The following is a 22,912-nucleotide window of genomic DNA, read 5'->3' as shown; positions in this document are numbered from 1 at the left end:
ACCCCCTTCTCAGGGAAACTGAGGATGGGCAATAAATGAGGCCTTGCCAGCACTGCCCACATCCCAAGAATAAGTCTAAATGAATACCACATTGCCTGGGATGGTGGGTAAGTACAACCCATTCTCAGTACTGATACCAGGGCTAAGTTGCCTTCAACCCTCATACGTACACCAGGGGTAAATCACAGTTAAACCACCGCAACACACCAGTATTCACGCACCAGCCAGATATATACTTCCAGGCACAGAGTTGAGCAATACTGACACGATGTTGTGTTTCACTATGATTGATGCAGCCACAAAGACCATGGAGAATAAGTGTGTGGGTTTGTTCCTTCATCCTGTGATGGATCGACTCTCAAGTGAGGGGGGTGGGGGGCGCATTTGCACTGAGTGAGACATCAGCCAGATTCCGAGACAGCTTGATGTTTCCCCAGTTCCAGAGTGTGCATTATCTCCCATTCATTACAGTGCATTAACCCCAGAGTTTACAGTGCATTAACCCCAGAGATTACAGTACATTAACCCCAGAGATTACAGTGCATTAACCCCAGAGATTACAGTACATTAACCCCAGAGATTACAGTACATTAACCCCAGAGTTTACAGTACATTAACCCCAGAGTTTACAGTGCATTAACCCCAGAGATTACAGTGCATTAACCCCAGAGATTACAGTGCATTAACCCGAGATTACAGTACATTAACCCCAGAGTTTACAGTGCATTAACCCCAGAGATTACAGTACATTAACCCCAGAGATTACATTACATTAACCCCAGAGTTTACAGTGCATTAACCCCAGAGATTACAGTGCATTAACCCCAGAGATTACAGTACATTAACCCTAGAGTTTACAGTGCATTAACCCCAGAGATTACAGTGCATTAACCCCAGAGATTACAGTGCATTAACCCCAGAGATTACAGTGCATTAACCCCAGAGATTACGGTACATTAACCCCAGAGTTTACAGTGCATTAACCCCAGAGATTACAGTACATTAACCCCAGAGATTACAGTGCATTAACCCCAGAGATTACGGTACATTAACCCCAGAGTTTACAGTGCATTAACCCCAGAGATTACAGTACATTAACCCCAGAGATTACAGTGCATTAACCCCAGAGATTGCAGTACATCAACCCCAGAGTTTACAGTGCATTATCCCCAGAGATTACAGTGCATTAACCCCAGATTACAGTACATTAACCCCAGAGTTTACAGTGCATTAACCCGAGTTTACAGTGCATTAACCCCAGAGATTACAGTACATTAGCCCCAGAGATTACAGTGCATTAACCCCAGAGATTACAGTACATTAACCCCAGAGTTTACAATGCATTAACCCCAGAGATTACAGTACATTAACCCCAGAGATCACAGTACATTAACCCCAGCGATTACAGTGCATTAACCCCAGAGATTACGGTATATTAACCCCAGAGTTTACAGTGCATTAACCCCAGAGATTACGGTACATTAACTCCAGAGTTTACAGTGCATTAACCCCAGAGATTACAGTACATTAACCCCAGAGATTACAGTACATTAACCCCAGAGATTACAGTGCATTAGCCCCAGAGATTACAGTGCATTAACCCCAGAGATTACGGTACATTAACCCCAGAGTTTACAGTGCATTAACCCCAGAGATTACAGTACATTAACCCCAGAGTTTACAGTGCATTAACCCCAGAGATTACAGTGCATTAACCCCAGAGATTACAGTACATTAACCCCAGAGATTACAGTACATTAACCCCAGAGTTTACAGTGCATTAACCCCAGAGATTACAGTGCATTAACCCCAGAGATTACAGTACATTAACCCCAGAGTCTACAGTGCATTAACCCCAGCGTTTACAGTGCATTAACCCCAGAGATTACAGTACATTAACTCCAGAGATTACAGTGCATTAACCCCAGAGATTACAGTGCATTAACCCCAGAGATTACAGTGCATTAACCCCAGAGATTACAGTGCATTAACCCCAGAGATTACAGTACATTAACCCCAGCGTTTACAGTGCATTAACCCCAGAGATTACAGTACATTAACCCCAGAGATTCCAGTGCATTAACCCCAGAGATTACAGTGCATTAACCCCAGAGATTACAGTGCATTAACCCCAGAGATTCCAGTGCATTAACCCCAGAGATTACAGTGCATTAACCCCAGAGATTACAGTACATTAACCCGAGATTACAGTGCATTAACCCCAGAGATTACAGTGCATTAACCCCAGAGATTACAGTACATTAACCCCAGCGTTTACAGTGCATTAACCCCAGAGATTACAGTACATTAACCCCAGAGATTCCAGTGCATTAACCCCAGAGATTACAGTGCATTAACCCCAGAGATTACAGTGCATTAACCCCAGAGATTCCAGTGCATTAACCCCAGAGATTACAGTGCATTAACCCCAGAGATTACAGTACATTAACCCGAGATTACAGTGCATTAACCCCAGAGATTACAGTGCATTAACCCCAGAGATTACAGTACATTAACCCCAGTGTTTACAGTGCATTAACCCCAGAGATTTCAGTACATTAACACCAGAGATTACAGTACATTAACCCCAGAGATTACAGTACATTAACACCAGAGATTACAGTACATTAACCCCAGAGATTACGGTACATTGCCCCCCAGTCATTACAGTACATTATTCCCCAATTATTAATTAGTGTGCTACTCCCCCAATCAGTACAATACATTATTCCCATAATAATTACAGTACATTAACCCATGTTACAGTATATTAACACCCAATTTTTACTGCACATAATCCCCAATGATTACAGTACATTATTCCCCCAATTATAGTATGTCAATCCCCAATTACAGTACATTATCTTTAATTTTTAAAGTGCTAATCCCCAATTATTACAGCACATTATGGCCCCATTTATTACAGTACTTTATCCCCCAATTGTTACAGGATATTTCCCCCCAATTACATTAATGCCCCAATGATTACATAGCCCCCAATTATTACAGTACCTTATCACCCAATTACAGTATGTTAATCCTCTATTACAGTATGTTAATCCACTAATTAGTATTAATCCATGAATTATTACAATATATTCTCCCCAGTTATTACTGTATATTAATCCCCTAAATATTATAGTATGTTAATTCCCAATTGTTCGAGTGCATTATTTCTCAATTATTACATTACATTTTCGCCCAATTGATACAGTGCATTATCCCCCAATGATTACAGTACGTTAATCCCCCAATTACAATACGTTAATCCCCCAATTACAATATGTTAATCCCCCAATGATTACAATATGTTAATTCCCCAATGATTACAAACATTAATCCCTTAATGATTACAATATGTTAATTCCCCAATGATTACAATACGTTAATTCCCCAATGATTACCATACATGAATCCCCCAATGATTACAATACATTAATCTCCCAATGATTATAATAGGTTAATCCCCCAATGATTACAATACATTCACCCCCCAATGATTACATGGACTGGTTGGGCCGAATGGCCTGTTTCTGTGCCGTATATCCTACGTAATACATTCATCCCCCAATGATTACAGTACATTAATTACCCAATCATGTTAATCCCCAAATGATTATGGTACGTTAATGCTCCAATTATTATGACAGTATATTTGGTTGTAGCATTTGTTATAATGTTAGTGTCACTGACGGGCCGTGGAAACAGGACGTTGCCGCTGTTCCCAGCACAGCTGTCAATCACAGTCCTGGCCCCGCCCCCTCCGTGCTACGGCTGCAACCGAGCACCAATCAGTGGCCCCGACACTGCCCACCCCTGATGATTGACGTGTGGTGCCGTGGCCCGGAAGTAGACGGCGGAAGGCGATGACCTCGAAGGTCTGGGCTGCCACAGCAACGGGAAAGCGAAATGGAGAACGGGGAGACGGAGGTGAGTGCCCGGGTTAGTGGGGGTTGCTCTCGGTCCTGGAGGCGGGTTGGGGAGGGGAAGCGGTTTTACTCGTAATGCCCTGGCCAGGGGTGCGGGTAAGGGATTCCTATTGGCCTCAGTACCTTGCGATGGGGGTTAGGGGGCTGCTATTGGCCTCAGTACCTTGGGATGGGGTAAGGGGGCTGTTATTGGCCTCAGTACCTTGGAATGGGGTAATTGGGCTGCTATTGGCCTCAGTACCATGGAATGGGGTAAAGGGGCTGCTATTTGCTTCAGTACCTTGGGATGGGGGTTAGGGGGCTGCTATTGGCTTCAGTACCTTGGGATAGGGCAGGGCAGCCTTGAGGATGAGTTAATTGAGTGTATTAGGGATGGGTTTCTTGAGCAGTATGTAACTGAACCGACCAGGGGGCAAGCAACCTTAGATCTGGTCCTGTGTAACGAGACGGGATTAATTAAAAATTTCCTAGTAAAGGATCCCCTTGGAATGAGTGACCATAACATGGTTGAATTCCATATTCAATTAGAGGGTGAGAAGGTTGGATCTCAAACAAGCGTGCTGAGCTTGAATAAAGGAGACTATGAAGGTATGAGAGCGGAATTGAGTAGAGTGGATTGGGAAAATAGATTAAAGGGTAAGACGATACATGATCAGTGGTGTACATTTAAGGAGTTATTTTACAACTTCCAAAAAAAATATATTCCACTGAGAAGAAAAGGGTGTAAAAGAAAAGACAGCCATCCGTGGCTAAGTAAAGAAATTAAGGATAGTATTCGACTAAAAACAAGGGCATATAAGGTAGCCAAATCTAGTGGGAGGATAGAGGATTGGGAAAACTTTAAAAGACAGCAAAAAATGACAAAAAGATTGATTAAGAAAGGGAAGATAGATTATGAAAGTAAATTAGCAAAAAATATAAAAACAGATAGTAAGAGTTTTTATAGTTATATAAAAAGAAAAAGGGTGGCTAAAGTAAATGTTGGTCCCTTAGAGGATGAGACCGGGAAATTAATGGTGGGAAATATGGAGATGGCAAAAACACTGAATATTTTACATCAGTCTTTACAGTAGAAGACACTAAGAATATCCCAACACTGGACAAACAGGGGGCTAAAAGGGGGGAGGAGCTAAACACGATCAAAATCACTAAGGAAGTGGTACTCGGTAAAATAATGGGACTCAAGGCGGATAAATCACCTGGACCTGATGGCTTACATCCTAGGGTCTAGAGGGAAGTGGCGGTAGGGATTGTGGATGCATTGGTAATAATTTTCCAAAACTCCCTGGATGTGGCAAAGGTCCCGGCAGACTGGAAAACTGCTAATGTAACACCCTTATTTAAAAAGGGCAGTAGACAGAAGGCTGGAAACTATAGACCGGTTAGCCTAACATCTGTGGTAGGTAAAATTTTGGAGTCCATTATTAAGGAGACAGTAACAGGACATTTGGATAATCATAATTTAATAGGACAAAGTCAGCATGGTTTTATGAAGGGGAAGTCATGTTTGACAAATTTGCTGGAGTTCTTTGAGGAAGTAACGTATAGGGTGGATAAAGGGCAACCAGTGGACGTAGTGTATTTAGACTTCCAAAAGGCATTTGACAAGGTGCCACACAAAAGATTATTGCTTAAGATAAAAAATCACGGGATTGGGGGTAATATTCTGGCATGGATAGAGGATTGGCTATCTAACAGAAGGCAGAGAGTTGGGATAAATGGTTCATTCTCAGACTGGCAATCAGTAACTAGTGGTGTTCCGCAGGGGTCAGTGCTGGGTCCCCAACTCTTTACAATCTATATTAACGATTTGGAGGAGGGGACCGAGTGTAACATATCAAAGTTTGCAGATGATACTAAGATGGGAGGGAAAGTAGTGAGTGAGGAGGACATAAAAAACCTGCAAGGGGACATAGACAGGCTAAGTAAGTGGACAGAGATTTGGCAGATGGAATACAATACTGGAAAGTGTGAGGTTATGCACTTTGGCAGGAAAAATCGTAGAGCAAGTTATTATCTTAATGGCAAGAAACTGGAAAGTATTGAAGTACAAAGGGATCTGGGCGTCCTGGTGCACGAAACTCAAAAGGTTAGTATGCAGGTGCAGCAAGTGATTAAGAAGGCCAATGGAATGTTGGCTTTCATTGCTAGGGGGATAGAATATAAAAATAGGGAGGTATTGCTTCAGTTGTACAAGGTATTGGTGAGACCGCACCTGGAATACTGCGTACAGTTTTGGTGTCCATACTTAAGAAAGGACATACTTGCTCTCGAGTCAGTACAAAGAAGGTTCACTCGGTTAATCCCGGGGATGAGGGGATGGACATATGAGGAGAGGTTGAGTAGATTGGGACTCTACTCATTGGAGTTCAGAAGAATGAGAGGCGATCTTATTGAAACATATAAGATTGTGAAGGGGTTGGATCGGGTGGATGCGGGGAAGATGTTCCCGATGATGGGTGAAACTAGAACTAGGGGGCATAGTCTTAGAATAAGGGGCTGCTCTTTCAAAACTGAGATGAGGAGGAACTACTTCACTCAGAGGGTGGTAGGTCCATGGAATATGCTGCCCCAAAAAGCTGTAGAAGCTACATCATTACATAAATTTAAAACAGAAATAGACAGTGTAGTGTCCGTGTGTAGATAAAGACACTGAAGACAGGAGTTGGTTCATAGGTATTTACTAAGCAAGTCTGGGGGGGGGGTTTCTAAAGGATATACACAATACACGGGCTTATATAGCCCAAGTGGCAATTACCGGCATTACGCACACCTGGGGCTCTTAAAGGCACATACACCATAATTGCTCTTAAAGGTGCATACACCACATATTCCTCCCCTTCTAGCTAACTAGTACATCATATTTTAAGTAATTAATTACATGTTATATGCAAAATATACATTGCTGTATTAATTAATTATACGTTAGTCTCTCAGGAGGCTTCCTGACTCGGTCCGGATAACGCCTCGGGGGTGTAGTAGTTTCTGGTGGTGTAGTAGGTTCTTCTGGCAAGGCTGATTCGGCTTGAAGGCCAGTGTCGGGTTCATCGGGCTCCAGTATCACCGGATCGGAGGTAGATATGGGTATCTCTACTTCATCGTTAGATGTATAGAGTGGTGGTGTAGGTTGTCCCTTTTCGGATGACTTGATGATTTGGTCAGCATGGCGCCTTATTATGCTGTCTCCGATGTCCACGGTATACATCAGTGGTCCTAATCGTGTGCAGATAGTTCCAGGCTGCCATTTCTCGGTACGGTAGTCCCGGGCCAAAACCGGTTGGCCTATCTGGAAGGCCCTAGTTGGCCTTTCATTCATGCCCTGAAACTGCCGGTTCTCCACGTCCCTTCGGATGTTGGGCTTGACCAAATCCAGCCGGCATCTTAGGTTTCTATTGTAGAACATCATGGCGGGAGTTTGGTTGGTAACCATATGCGTTGCATTCCTACATGCAAATAAGAAGTTATCCACCTTGTGCTGAAGTTTTATGTCTTCATTACCCATGGCCTTGATGGCCTTCTTGAAGGTCTGGACAAACCTTTCAGCCAATCCATTGGTGGCGGGATGGTATGGGGCGGACGTGTAGTGCTTTACCCCATTGTTCTTTAAGAACTTTTTGAATTCTTCGGACACAAATTGCGGTCCATTATCAGAACATATCTGCTCCGGCAGCCCATTCCTGGCAAATATGGTCCTTAATACTGTGATGGTTTTTTCCGTGGTGGTGGAGGACATCTTTATTACCTCCGGCCACTTGGAGTGTGCATCAACTGCGATTAAGAACATTGAGTCCATAAATGGACCAGCAAAGTCGATGTGCACCCTTTGCCAGGGAGATGAGGGCCACTCCCATGGATGTAGAGGGGCCTGTGGCGGAGCATTTTGGACCTTCTGGCATCCTAGACAGCTCTTGGTCATGTCTTCGATGTCTCCATCGATACCTGGCCACCATACAAACGCCCTAGCTAGGTTCTTCATTTTCACTCCACCCAGATGCACCTCGTGAAGCTCCTTTAGCACTTTATCCTGGAGTTTGGGTGGAATCACCACTCTGGATCCACACATCAAGGTTCCTCGGCACACTGACAGCTGTTCTCTTCTTTGCGAGAATGCTGGCAACAGTGGTTCGCCATGTGCTGGCCATCCCTTCACTGTTAAATCGTAGACCCGTGAGAGAGTAGGGTCATTTCTTGTCTCCCTTTCAATGGCAGAATTTGTCACCGGTAGACATTCCACTATGGTAGAGTGGAATATCTCTACTGGGTCTACTGTAGGTGCCTCTTCTATCGTTGGCAACGGTAGGCGTGATAAACCGTCAGCATTCCCATGCTGTTTTGACCCTTTGTATTCAATGTTGTATTGGCGTGCCCCTAGAAAAAGGGACCACCTCTGTGGTCTTTGTGCCGTCATAGTGGGGACACCTTTTTTAGGGTTGAATATGGAGATGAGGGGTTGATGGTCAGTCAGCAAGGTAAATTTTTGTCCGTGTAGGTAATGGTTGAATTTCTTCACTCCCCATACCAGGCTGAGTGCTTCCCTGTCTATCTGGGCATAGTTACGCTCAGCTGAGTTCAATGAGCGTGACGCAAAAGCTATCGGCCGTTCCGAGCCATCGGGGAATCTATGGGACAATACCGCTCCTATGCCGTAAGGGGATGCATCGCACGCCAGTCTGATTGGTAGTGATGGGTTGTAATGAGCCAAAATTTTCTCGGATGTGATTAAGTCTTTACATTTATGGAAGGCACGTTTACAGTCTTCGTTCCATTTCCAAATCACTCCTGTCTGTAGAAGATCATTAAGAGGGTGTAGAATAGTTGATAAGTTCGGTAAAAATTTATGATAGTAATTTATTAATCCCAGGAATGACCTTAATTGTGAAACATTTTCAGGTGCTGGGGCTTTTATAACTGCTTCAATTTTTTTTTCAGGTGACTTATGCAACCCTTCCTTATTAATTATGTGGCCACAATATGATATCTGATTTTGGAAAAATTCGCACTTGGGGCGATTTGCTCGTAGGCCTCGTTCTTTCAGCCTAGTGAGCACCTGCTCCAAATTGGCAAGGTGCTCGTTGTCGTTTTCTCCTGTTATAAGGATGTCGTCTAGGTAGCATTGAGTCCCCGGAATCCCTTGCAGGACTTGCTCCATAGCTCTTTGCCAGATAGCTGGAGCTGATGCTATTCCAAAAACCAGTCGATTGTACTGGTACAGGCCTTTGTGTGTGTTTATTGTGAGATACTTTTTAGAGGTCTCCTCAACCTCCATCTGTAGATATGCCTGTGCCAAGTCAATTTTTGTGAAACGTTTCCCTCCGGATAGTGAGGCGAAAATATCTTCTATCCTCGGAAGAGGATACTGTACTGTGTGAAGGACCGGGTTTACAGTCACCTTAAAGTCCCCACAGATGCGAATTTTTTTCTGTTCCTCAGAGTTATTTTTCAATGTTTTTTTCATGACTGGAACGATGGGTGTTGCCCATTCGCTCCAATCTATTTTGGATAATACGCCTGCCTTTTCAAAATTCTTCAGCTCTGCCTCGACTGCCGGACGTATTGCGTATGGCACCGGTCTTGCCTTAAAAAATTTTGGAATTGCTGTATCTTCCACTTTTATTGAGGCGGTGATGCCTTTCAAGGTTCCTAGTTTCTCTTGAAACACTTCTTTGGCGTTGGTCAAGATGTCTTTTAATCGTTCAGGTATGATGTCATCATTGTTTTTTTCCTTACTGGTCACCGTCAGTGCCTGAACGGAGTGCCAGTCTAAACGTATCTTCCTTATCCATTCACGTCCCAACAACGGTGGACCACCATCTTGTAGAATGTATAAATACAACTTTTGTATTTCTTTGCCGTTGTATACCACAGGCACCCTTATTTTTCCTTTGGGGTAGACTTTCTGCCCCGTATATGTTTTTAAGATAATGGATGTGTCTTTTAGAGGTATATGCGAAAATAGCCTCTCGTAATCTCGTCGATTTATTACGGTTAGAGCTGATCCTGTATCTAGCTCCATTTTAACTGGGGACCCTGCTATTGTGAGGGTAACCCAAATGGTTTGGTAATCCTCTTTGGCAAGTACATTATGTAATTTGAGACAGCTGAGTCTCTTGTTTCCGGAGTCGCTATCGCTATTCTGGTCTTCGGAACTATTGTCCGTCATCATTTGTACCTTCCTGTACCTTTATTGATTTTTTGTTTTCTGTCAGTGGATTTATTTTGTCCAGATTGGCATACCCGTGCAATGTGTCCAATCTTTCCACATTGCCTGCATGCTTTGCCCTTGAACCAGCAGTCCCTCTGGTTATGGGTGGATCTGCCGCAGCGATAACATCTTCCGAACTCCTGTGCCATTTTATGGGTGCCGAAGTCCTGTGTCTCTTGTTGTATCTCTGCAGCTCCTTTTGCTGCTGCTTCGTATGATACAGCCATACTGAAAGCTTTGTCCAATGTTAAATCTTTTTCAGAAAGCAGTCTTTTTTGTGTTCCTTCACTTAAGAGACCGCAAACAAATTTGTCTCGAAGATAATCCGATAGTCCTGCTCCGAATTGGCAGTACTTTGATAGCTTTCTTAATTCGGTTAGGTAATCAGCGTTACTTTCATTCTTGTGTTGATTTCTCTTGAAGAACTTGAATCGTTCTGCTATCAGCAGCGGTGTTGGGTTTAAATGCTCCTGCAGGGTATCAACAATTTCTTTAAAAGTCTTGTCCTTTGGTTTGGCTGGAGTGATTAAATTTCGTAACAGCCCGTATGTCTTCGCGCCCATTAAGTTCAGAAGTACTGAAGCTTTTTTTTCATCTGTTATTCCATTTGCAGTGCAATAAACCTCTACTCTTTCCACGTATGTGGTCCAATCTTCTATTTCGCCATCAAAAGCCTCAATATTACCAGATTTAGGCATTTCAGAAAAGATATGGCGCTTCCCGCGCTTTTTTTTTCTCTGTAGCAACGATATGGCGCTTTCCCGCCGCTGCTACCGATAACAACGCTGTTTTACTGTGGTTTCCGTTTATTCACTGTTGGAGACTCGTTCCCGACGGAGGTCTAAACGCTGACCTGTTTGCCGCGCCGGCCGTCTCTCGAGTGCACCCTCCCAGTCCGTTATTGCTTGCCTCCGATTTCGCTGCCTGTCTCAGCTGTAGAGCCCGCCGTTGGAGCTCCAGCCTGACGCCCAGGAAGGATTAGCGCAGTACCTGTCACCAGCTTGGCCAGCTGGTGAAACCACAGTTTCTCTTACTTCCTTGAGTCTTCTGGACGCTGGAGGAATCGATGTCCTTGAGGTGCTGCCGAATTGCAGGTAAGTCCGTTTCCACTTCGTCGCCACTGTAGTGTCCGTGTGTAGATAAAGACACTGAAGACAGGAGTTGGTTCATAGGTATTTACTAAGCAAGTCTGGGGGGGGTTTCTAAAGGATATACACAATACACAGGCTTATATAACCCAAGTGGCAATTACCGGCATTACGCACACCTGGGGCTCTTAAAGGCACATACACCATAATTGCTCTTAAAGGCACATACATCACAGACAGTTTCCTAGAAGTAAAGGGAATTAAGGGTTATGGGGAGCGGGCAGGAATTTGGACATGAGTCTAGGTTCGGATCGGTCATGGCCCTGTGGGTAGCGGAGCGGGCCCAGGGGCCGTGTAGCCTGATCCTGCTCCTATTTCGTGTGTCTAATTCTGTTAGATTCAGGAGATGGTTCTGTGATAGTGGATTGGCGGTTAGGATCAGATCAGCCATGATCTTATTGAATGGCGGAGCAGGCTCGAGGGGCCGATTGGCCTACTCCTGCTCCTATTTCTTATGTTCTTATGTTCTTATAAGGGAGTTTCTATTGGCCTCAGTATCTTGGGATGAGGGCTATGGGAGCTGCTATTGGCCTCAGTACCATGGGATGAGGTAAGGGGGCTGCTATTGGCCATGGTACCATGGGATGAGGTAAGGGGGCTGCTATTGGCCTCAGTACCATGGGATGGGGTAAGGTGGGTCCTATTGGCCTCAGTACCTTGGGATGGGGTAAGGGGGCTGCTATTGGCCTCTACCCCGGAATGGAGGGGGAGGGTAATGGGCCTGCTATTGGGCTCAGTACCCCGAGGATGGGGGAGGTGGGAAAGGTCAGTCAGGCATGGTTCCTGATCCCGACAGTGCCAGCTTGTATCCATGGCATCCACCCACTGAGTCAGAAGATGAAAGGTTCAAACCACCCACCCCAGGACTGGAGTGTGTAATCTGGGCTGACACACCAGAGCAGTACTGAGGGAGTGCTGCACTGTCGAAGGTGCCGTCTTTCAGATGAGATGTTAAACCAGGGGTGGGCAATTATTTGGGCTGGAGGGCAGTTTAACAAGTTTTTGTGAGCTGTTGAGGACCGCAGACCAATGTTCCCCCCGAAGGTGCACGGTTGCGCATTAATTGCGAGGACTCGCGCAGGCCACTCACCAGCTCCTGTCGCTGGAAGAGATACCGCGCAACAAATTTGAAGGGACTGTGTACATTGATGAGAGCAAAGTGTTAAATGGGTGAATTTGAAACGGGCCAACTCAATTAACCTGGAGTCCTTGTGCTCCGGGATCCACTCCCGTATCTAAGACGGCGATGAGAACTTCCCTGCCGTTGTACTCTGGGTACCGGGAGAGGAAAGACGCAGAGGAAATAACTCGGTAAAAGAGTCATCGAGATGAGCAGCCATGACTCGACTCCGACTAATATGCAGCTTGAGCTCCGGCTCACGTTCTATTTCTGTCCCATCCAGCAGGCCTACAGGCTGTATTTTGCCCACCACTGGGCTAGAAACTCCCTTGCTCTTTACTGAGGAAACTCTCAGAAATGGCAGTGACCTGACATAACTGCGTTTGTGCCAGAGTTATGCTGGGAGACTGGCGGTAACCCCACGGAATTCAGACAACACCTTTCACCCAATTGCACCAATAAACAAAAATAGCATTTTATAACTCACTGGAATGAAATCAAACCCAGAACTAATTTTGAATTAGTCGCTAAAATTCCTTCAGACAAATTGAGACTCGCTGCAAGTTTAAAAAAAAAGTTTTAAGTAAAAAATCTTACAATCAATTCGAAAGTGTCAATTCCAAGTCATGCTGCCAATGCTGTTATTTTATATATTTAAAGTATTTATCTGGAAAGGTTGCACAGAATTATGGAAACTGAACCCACAAACTGTGAGTAACTCACCTTTCACGTGGCAGTGCAGAAAACTGAGGTTTCGAGTGTGAATAACTTTTTTGATTTACAAGCTGCAGATAATGGAGTAAGTTTCTATTTCCCCGTAATCGGTTCAGTCTGGTGCTGCAGATACCGCTGTAAACAGCAGAAGGCATCCTACACAGTGTTAATATTGTTGATTTATTTTTCCAAACTTAAAAGGGGAGGTTATAGCAACGACACATTGGTCCTGAATTTGCGGTCGGTATGACAGTGTATTCTCAGAGTACGCCGTCATACCTGACATGAATCTTGCCATTCATGTAGAAATGACATGAAATAATACTGGGCGACCTGCTGGTGGCGATGTCCAGGGAAAGTATAAATACTCGGGCACGGGCCCAGCTTGCTCAGGATATTTTGTAAATAGGAACTAATACCCCACCTGACGTAGAGTCATCCAGACTCGAGTCGTCGTTGGCTTGTTCTCTCTACACAGATGCGGCCGGACCTGCTGTGATTTCCAGCAAAAAAAATGTTTTTCAGTCTGTTTTTTGTTTTTCATACAGACCCCAGCATCTGCAACATTTGACCCCTTGTGACCCCACCTCATTGTTCTTTGATGTAATGTTTTCCTGAGTAACCTGTTTGGACACCATTCACACCTTTGATCGCTGTGATTATCTCTCTGCCGAGGTGCGACAAATGGCAGTTAGAAAGATTATCTGTAATCGTCTGGCATTATTCTCTGACTATATAAGCTATGTCTTTATGCATCTCTCCACTTCACCTGACGAAGGAGCAGCGCTCCGAAAGCTTGTGATTTCAAATAAAACTGTTGGACTATAACCTGGTGTTGTGTGACTTCTTACATTCATCTCATTTTGAATACCTCTTAATATCTCTTCATTTCTCTTTTGTTCTCTCCCAGCCTAGCCTTTCAATCTATTTCATTTCCTGTGCCTTTCCAGTCTTGACAAAGAGTTTGACTCGAAACGTTGACTCTATTTCTCTCTCCACGGATGTTGCCTGGCCTGCTGAGTTTTTCCAGCATTTTCTGTTGTTATTTCGGATTTCCAGCATCCGCAGTATTTTGCTATCGTACAGGTACTTTCAACTTTTGATTTAAAGAGCGCATACCGTCAAGTACCATTAAAGGACTCTGACAAAAAGTATACGGCCTTTGAGGCCAATGGTCGGCTTTGCCAGTTTTGTCGCCTTCCATTTGGGGTCACCCATGGGGTGGCCATCTTCCAATGGGCAATTGATAGCCTAGTCAAACAGGAGAACTTAACGGACACTTTTCCATATCTGGATAATATCGCCATTGCTGGTCAAGACCAGAAGGAGCATGATGCTAACCTCCAGAAATTTCTTGACGTTCTCCATTGTTGCAACTTAACCTTCTGTCCAAATGTGAAATCAGTACCATCAGTCAACATCCGCTTCAGGAGCTCCCTCCTCCTACGAATCTCGGCTCTCTTCGTTGGGCCCTCGACATGTTCGCCTATAATGCGAAGTGGATACCCCACTTTTCCGACAAGATCTAGCCCCTACTTCACGCGAAGTCATTTCCGTTGGAGGCAACGACTGTTTCAGCTTTCGACCTCCTCAAGCAACAACTGGGAAAAGCCACGTTTCGTTCCATCGATGAAAATCTCCCTTTCGTGGTCGAGTGCGATGCATCGGAGGTAGCGATCTTGGCTACCTTGAATCAAGGTGGTCGACCCGTTGCATTTCTGTCCAGAACTTTGCAGGGTAGCGAGCTCCATTATCCTCCTGTCGAGAAGGAGGCTACGGCTATCATCGAAGCTGTATGTAAATGGAGTCATTTTCTCGCTTGTCGCCATTTCACGCTTATAACCGATCAGCGCTCCGTGGCCTTTATGCTGGATAACCGGAATCGCACTAAGATCAAGAATAACAAAATACAGCTCTGGAGGATGGAATTGGCCGCCTTTTACTACACCATACATTATCGATCCGGCAAAGAGAATGTGGCCCCGGTATCTGGGGCCACATTCTCTTTGCATTCTGCTCTTCCATGTCAACTTCGACTCTTGCGGATCTTCGTAATGACTTATACCATCCTGGCGTTACCCGTATGTTGCACTTTGTGCGATCTAAAAATCTCCCATTTTCTACGGAAGACTTGAGGAACATGCTCCACTTGTAGAATTTGCGCGGAATTAAAACCGCAATTCTTCTGTCCGTCGGATGGCTCGCTCATACACGCTACACAGTCTATGCAGCGACTCAGCATTGACTTTAAAGGGCCACTGCCTTCCTCAACGCAAAACACCTACTTACTTACTATGGTGGATGAATATTCGCGCTTTCCCTTTGCTTTCCCCTGTCCCAATATGCTTACTTCCACAGTGATCAAATGCCTCGATCAGGTCTTTTCCCTTTGTGGTACGGCCAATTTCATCCACTCTGATCGGGGTCCTTCCTTTTATGTCAAGCGAACTCAAAAGTTATCTTTCCCAACGGGGAATTGCCACAAGTAGAATGACACCGTATCATCCTATTGCAAACGGACAGGTTGAGAGATACAATGCTATCATTTGGAACGCTGTTTGTCTTAGGCTGTGTGACCTCAGTGCATCAGACCAGCAGTGGGAAACTATGCTCCCTGACGCGTTGCATTCCATCAGGTCTCTTTCTACATCCACCAACGCTACTCCTCACGAACGATTCTTCGGGTTCCAGCGTCGCTCCACTCATGGGACGTCTCTACCATCATGGTTGGCAGATCCTGGCACCGTGCTGCTCCGAAGATTCGTCTGATCCTCTAAGAGTGATCCCCTCATCGACGAAGTGGAACTGACTGATGTCAATCCCACGTACGCATACGTGTGGTACCCTGATGGCCGGGAATCCGCAGTGTCACTTCGGGATCTGGCTCCCTGCCCAACTGGTCCCACGGACCCAATCGATGGTGGGATCTGTATTAATGACACCGATACCCTGCTCTCCCCTGAGGATGACGCCCTACCCGGGATGTCAAGGGATCTGCCAGCTATTCTGCCGGATCAACCCGGGGAACAGAGCGCTCCCCGTGGGATGGCCACCCGAAGCCAGGACGCTGGTCAGTCACTGACTACTGGGCAGGGTGAAGCCAGCTCTGCGCCGGTGGGGGCCCGCACCTGGAGCCACGATCTCCCCAGTCCCCCTCAGATCGATCCAGGCGACACGAACTCTGCCAGTCCACCGGTACGAACTAAGCGACCCAGGGACCAAAACATGGTCTGAGGAGACATGCCTTCCGGCCACCGACGGAGATCCAAACGACTGCGTCTATTCTTAGTCCGACTAATTCGGTAGAAAGAAGCTGCCGGACTTCTAATCTTTCAGGCGGGAAGAATGACATGAATCTTGCCATTCATGTAGAAATGACTTATGAAATAATACTGGGCGGCCTGCTGGTGGCGCTGTCCAGGGAGAGTATAAATACTCGGGCACGGGCCCAGCTTGCTCAGGACATTTTGTAAACCGGAACTAGTGAAGGACAACTAGACCTCCATGTTGTGAAACAGTTGATTAAAGCCTTGTTTAATACTCAGACCAAGTGCCTAGTAGTTTTCTTACGTCAGTACCGACCTTTGAAACTGACTGCAAGTTTGGGATTTCCATGCACTAAATCCCGGAGTTAAAGCCATCTCCTCGCGGCTGGAGGAGAACTTGTAGTGGGAGGGGAAGGATCCAGTTGTCGTGGTCCACATAGGAACCAACGACATAGGTAGAACTAGGAATTAGGTTCTGTGGAGGGAGTTTGAGGAGCTGGGATCCAAATTAAAAGCAGAACCTCAAAGGTAATAATCTCTGGATTGTTACCTGAGCTACGCACAAATTGGCATAGGGATAAACAGATTAGAGGTTCATGGGGCACTGGCACCAGTACTGGGGAAAGAGGGAGCTGTTCCGTTGGGACGGGCTTCACTTAAACCGGGTTGGGACCAGTGTCCTGGCGAACTGAATAACTAGGGCAGTAGACAGGGCTTTCAACTAATGAAGGGGGGCTGGGAGGATTCAGGAAAGAGTAAATTTAAAAGTAGCGAGAGAAATGTCAAGGCTCTAGAGCAGAGTAGAGTTTTGGGTAAAAATAAGCAGAGTGGGTCAGGAAGGTACAGAGAGAGTAACAAAAGTAATAAGGCATCAGTGACTAAGGTGACATCAGGGAAAAATAAAAATAAGTCAAAGCTAAAGGCACTATATCTGAATGCATGAAGCATTCGCCACAAAATAGATGAATTAATAGCACAGATAGAAATTAATAGATTTGATCTAATAGCCATTACGGAGACATGGTTGCAATATGGCCAAGGTTGGGATCTAAATATTCCAGGATACTTAACTTTTAGAAGAGATAGGCAAAATGGAAAAGGAGGAGGGGTAGCCCTGATAATAAAGGATGGGATAAAGACAGTAGAGAGAAAAGATTTTAGGTCTGAAAATCAAGAAGTAGAATCAGTTTGGATGGAGCTAAGAAAGAGCATGGGGCAGAAAACATTGGTGGGAGTTGTTTATAGGCCCCCAAACAGTAGTTGTAATGCAGGGCAGAGTATAAATCAGGAAATTAGAGGCGTATGTAAAAAGGATAGTACAGTAATCATGGGGGACTTTAATCCACGTATAGACTGTGCAAGCCAAATTTGCAGTAATAGTGTGGAGGACAAATTCATGGAATGTATGCAAGATAGTTTTCTCGATCAGTATGTTGAGGAACCAACTAGGGAACAGGCTATTTTAGATCTAGTATTGTGCAACGAGAAAGGGTTAATTAATAACCTTGTAGTAAAGTGGCCTTGCGGGAAGAGTGACCATAATATGATAGAATTTTATATTGAGTTTGAAAGTGATTTAGTTAAATCCGAAACTTGGGTCTTAAATCTAAACAAAGCAAACTATGTAGGTATGAGGGTCGAGTTGGCTAAGGTAGATTGAGAAACTACATTAAAAGATATGATGGTAGAGAAGCAATGGCTCCTCATTTAAAGAATTAATACATAGAAACATAGAAGATAGGAGCAGGAGTAGGCCATTCGGCCCCTCGAGCCTGCTCCGCCATTCAGTGCGATCATGGCTGATCATCCAAATTCAGTACCCGGTCCCTGCTTTCTCCCCATACCCCTGGATCCCTTTAGCCTTAAGAAATATATCCAACTCCTTCTTGAATATATTTAATGAATTGGTCTCTACTGCCTTCTGTGGTAGAGAATTCCACAGGTTCACCACTCTCTGGGTGAAGAAATTCCTCCTCATTTCTGTCCTAAAAGGCCTACCCCCTATCCTTACACTGTGACCCCTGGTTCTGGATTCCCCGACCATCGGGAACATCCTCCCTGCATCTAGTCTGTCCAGTCCTGCCAGAATATTATAAGTTTCAATGAGATCCCCTCTCATTCTTCTGAACTCCAGCGAGTACAAGCCCAATCGACCCACTCTCTCCTCATAATTTACATAATTTACAACAAATATATATTCCTGTAAGGCACAAAAACCCTACAGGAAAAGTGGTCCAACCGTGGCTAACGAGAAATTAAAGCTATTGTTAGATCAAAGGAAGAGGCTTATTGTAATGTCCGTGTGTAATTGAGACACGGACTGCAGAAGTTGGTTATAACAGGTGTTTACTGAGTGGAGACAAAACTGGAACTACTATACAAAGTTACTACACAGGCTTATATACAGGGGTGGTCACTACTGGTACTGCAGTATACAGGGGCTGCAGAATATAGTTCCTTCTTCAAGGTACATACACTACAATTCCTCCCCTTTTAGCTAAACAGTACATAACATTCGATTAATAATTAAATAACATATTTACAATTACAGTTGTTGCTATATACATTAGCTGAAGTTAATCAATTATAAATTCAGTCTTTGAGGAGGCTTCCTGATTCTGTCCGGATAACGCCTCTTTGTGGGGTATCAGGTTCTTCTGGCAAAGTTGATTCGGGATCAACATCGTTGTTTGGTTCGTCTGCTTCCAATATCACCGATTCTGAGGTAGATGCAATTGGTACTTCGGTTTCATCACCAGGTGTCTCGGATCGTGGTGTAGATTTGACGTTTTCCAGTGACTCTAGAATCTGGTCAGCATGGTGTCTTACAATGCTCTCTCCAACGTCCACGGTATACATTAGAGGTCCTTGCCGTGTGCAGATCGTTCCTGGCTGCCATTTCTCTGTGCGGTAGTCCCGGGCCAAAACTGGTTGACCTATCTTGAAACTCCTGGTTGGCCTTTCATTCATATTCTGAAACTGCCTGTTCTCCACATCTCTTCTGATGTTTGGCTTAACCAAATCCAAGTGGCATCTTAGTCTTCGATTGAAGAACATCATGGCTGGAGTTTGGTTGGTAACCGCATGTGTCGCATTCCGGTTTGTGTTGTAGGGGTATGTCTTCATTACACATTGCCTTGATAGCCTTCTTGAATGTTTGAACGAACCTCTCAGCCAATCCATTGGTGGCTGGATGATATGGGGCGGTTGTGTAATGCTTAACACCATTGTTCTTTAAGACCCTCCGGAACTCTTCAGACACAAACTGTGGTCCATTGTCGGAGCAAATCTGTTCAGGCAGCCCATTTCTGGCGAATATGGTTCGTAAGACTGATAGTTTTTTCTGTGGTGGTTGAAGACATTTTCATTACTTCTGGCCACTTTGAATGTGCATCCACTGCAATTAAAAACATCAAGTCCATAAATGGACCAGCAAAATCAATGTGTACCCTTTGCCATGGAGATGAGGGCCACTCCCATGGATGTAGAGGGGCTTGTGGTGGGGCGTTTTGGACCTTCTGGCATCCTGTACAGCTCTTGGTCATCTCTTCGATTTCTCTATCGATTCCCGGCCACCACAAAACGCTCTGGCTAAGTTCTTCATTTTTACCCCTCCCAGATGACCCTCATGAAGCTCATTGAGCACTCTATCCTTCAATTTGGGTGGAATTACTACTCTGGATCCACACATCAAGGTTCCTCGGCACACTGACAGCTGTTCTCTTCTCGGCGAGAATGCTGGCAACAGTGGTTCGCCATGTGCTGGCCATCCCTTCACCGTTAAATCATAGACCCTGGAGAGTGTCGGGTCATTTCGTGTTTCCTTTTCTATGTTTGCATTCGTCACAGGTAGACATTCGACTATGGTCGAGTGGAATATCTCTACAGGATCCACTGCAGGTGCTTCTTCCACCGTCGGCAACGGTAGGCGCGACAATCCATCAGCATTCCCATGCTGTTTAGTTCCTTTGTACTCGATGTCATATTGGTGTGCCCCTAGGAAAAGGGACCACCTCTGTAGCCGTTGTGCTGTCATTATCGGGACGCCCTTCTTAGGGTTGAAAATGGAGACAAGAGGTTGATGATCAGTTAGTAGAGTAAATTTCTGTCCGTGCAGGTAGTGATTGAACTTCTTCACCCCCCACACCAGGCTGAGGGCCTCTCTCTGTTAATCTGGGCGTAGTTACACTCGGCTGCAGCTAACGAGCGTGACGCAAAAGCTATCAGCCTCTCTGAACCATCAAGGGATTTATGTGACAATACCGCTCCAACGCCGTAGGGAGACGCATCACACGCCAGTCTTATCGGTAGTGATGGGTTGTAGTGAGCCAATACTTCTCTTGAGGTGATCAGGCCTTTACACTTCTGAAAGGCCCGCTTACATTCATTGCTCCATTTCCATGCTACTCCAGTGGGTGCAGAATCGTGGACAAATTCGGCAAAAACTTATTGTAGTAATTCACCAATCCGAGGAATGACCTCAGTTGCGACACATTTTCAGGCGCTGGAGCCTTAACTACCGCTTCAATTTTGTCAGGGGACTTATGTAACCCTCTTCATCAATCACGTGGCCACAATACGATATTTGTTTCTTAAAAAACTCGCACTTGGGGCGATTGGCTCGTAGCCCATGCTCTCTTAGTCTAGTGAGCACCTGCTCTAGGTTGGCAAGGTGTTCACTGTCATTTTCACCTGTCACTAGGATGTCGTCCAAGTAACACTGAGTCCCCGGAATCCCTTGCAGGACTTGTTCCATCGCTCTTTGCCATATAGCCGGAGCTGATGCAACTCCGAATACCAGTCGATTATACTGGTAAAGACCTTTGTGAATGTTTATTGTGAGATATTTCCTAGAGGATTCTTCAACCTCCATCTGCAAATATGCTTGCGCTAGGTCAATTTTTGTAAAACGTTTCCCTCCAGATAGTGAGGCGAAAATATCTTCTATCCTCGGAAGAGGATACTGTACTGTGTGAAGGACTGGGTTCACAGTCACCTTGAAGTCCCCACATGCTTGGCTCCTCAGACTTATTGTTTAACGTTTTCTTCATGACAGGAATGATGGGTGTCGCCCACTCGCTCCAGTCTACCTTAGTTAACATGCCTGCGTTCTCCAGATTCTCCAGCTCTGCCTCGATGGCTGGGCGAATTGCATACGGTACCGGTCTTGCTTTGAAAAACTTGGGAATTGCATTCTCTTCTATTTTTATCGAGGCGGTTACGCCTTTAAGAGTTCCCAGTTCTTGTTGAAACACCTCTTTAGCGTTAGCCAAGATTTTTTTGACAATCGTCCAGGTGTGACGTCGTCATCCTTTTTACCAGCCACAGTCAGTGCCTGAATGGAGTGCCAGTCTAAACTTATCTTTCTGATCCATTCACGTCCCAATAACGGTGGTCCACCACCTTGCAGTATGTACAGATACAATTTCTGTATTTCCTTGCCGTTGTATTCGACAGGCACCCTTATTTTCCCTCTGGGGTATACTTTCTGCCCCGTATATGTCTTTAAGACAATGGATGTGTCTTTCAAGGGTATGTGTGAGAATAGCCGCTCATAGTCTCATCGATTCATGACGGTCAGGGCTGATCCTGTATCCACTTCCATTTTGACTTGGGACCCTGCTATCGTGAGGGTGACCCAAATGGTTCGGTGATCCTCTTTTGTGATTACGTTGTGTAGTTTGAGACAGCTTAGTCTCTTGTTCCCGGATTCACTATCGCTCTTCTGGTCTTCGGAACTACTGTCCGTCATCTTTTGTTCTTTCCTGTACTTTTCCTTAGTAGTATTTTTGTTGTCATTAGTCTTCTTCCCGGACCTGCAAACTCGTGCAATATGTCCCATCTTTCCGCATTGCCTGCATGTTTTGTCCTTGGACCAGCAGTCGTTCTAGTCATGGGTTGTTCTGCCGCAGCGATAACATTTTTCAAATCCCTGTGTCATTTCATGGGTGCCGTATTCCTGTGGCTTTTGCTGTATTTCCGCAGCTCCCCTTGCTGCTGCTTCGTACTGTGGGGGACTACGGTCTCCCGCGTAAAGAAATAGGCAACACAGCGAGCTACAAGAAATAGGTCTTTACTCCAACTCTCACAATACAATACTGAATTCGTGAAGCCTGCGAACCTGTGATGACTCACGGACTGGTCACCTGCTGGAACCTGATTGGTTTTCCTTCTATCAGCAGCAGGCAAGTCTGAACGTGCCTTATTCCTCTCAGCTTGCAACTGTCTTGCGGGGGGAGGGGAATACAGCAGTTAAAAGGGGATTATACAGGTTTATCTACATACACAGTGTTTCCCCAATGTTGCCACATACGCCCCCCCCCAGAATCCTCGTTAACTGTAAAAGTCAGTCTCTGCGGAGGTTTGACCAAGCGGCCGTAGCGGCTGTAGTAGCCATCTGGCGCGTGAGGAGGGCTGTCTGGGAGGTCGGCTGGTCTGGCGGCTGGTCTGCCGGTGGGCTGGCTGGACGGGCTGCCGGCGAAGGTGGGGCGGCGGCCGGGAAGTAAGGTTCTGGCGTGTCTTGGTCCTCTTGT

At 45.3% G+C, this 22,912-nt stretch overlaps 1 protein-coding gene across 1 annotated transcript in view; it reads left to right on the top strand.

The window, feature by feature from the left end:
* Positions 1–3,728: 3,728 nt before the first annotated feature.
* The window catches only part of LOC147120071 (transmembrane protein 237-like), a 91,988-nt gene continuing 72,804 nt past the window's right edge, over positions 3,729–22,912 (top strand). The window contains exon 1 of the mRNA XM_085985607.1: positions 3,729–3,930. Within this exon, the coding sequence (XP_085841733.1) occupies positions 3,910–3,930 (21 nt within the window). The 5' untranslated portion in view covers positions 3,729–3,909. The remainder of the gene's footprint in view (positions 3,931–22,912) is intronic.

The sequence above is a fragment of the Somniosus microcephalus genome, chromosome 4 (assembly GCF_052327205.1).
Source record: "Somniosus microcephalus isolate GS21.2 chromosome 4, FLI_Smic_1.0, whole genome shotgun sequence".
NCBI lineage: Eukaryota > Metazoa > Chordata > Chondrichthyes > Squaliformes > Somniosidae > Somniosus > Somniosus microcephalus.
The sequence above is the reverse complement of the archived record's forward strand: the minus strand, read 5'-3'. Positions and strand labels throughout refer to the sequence as shown.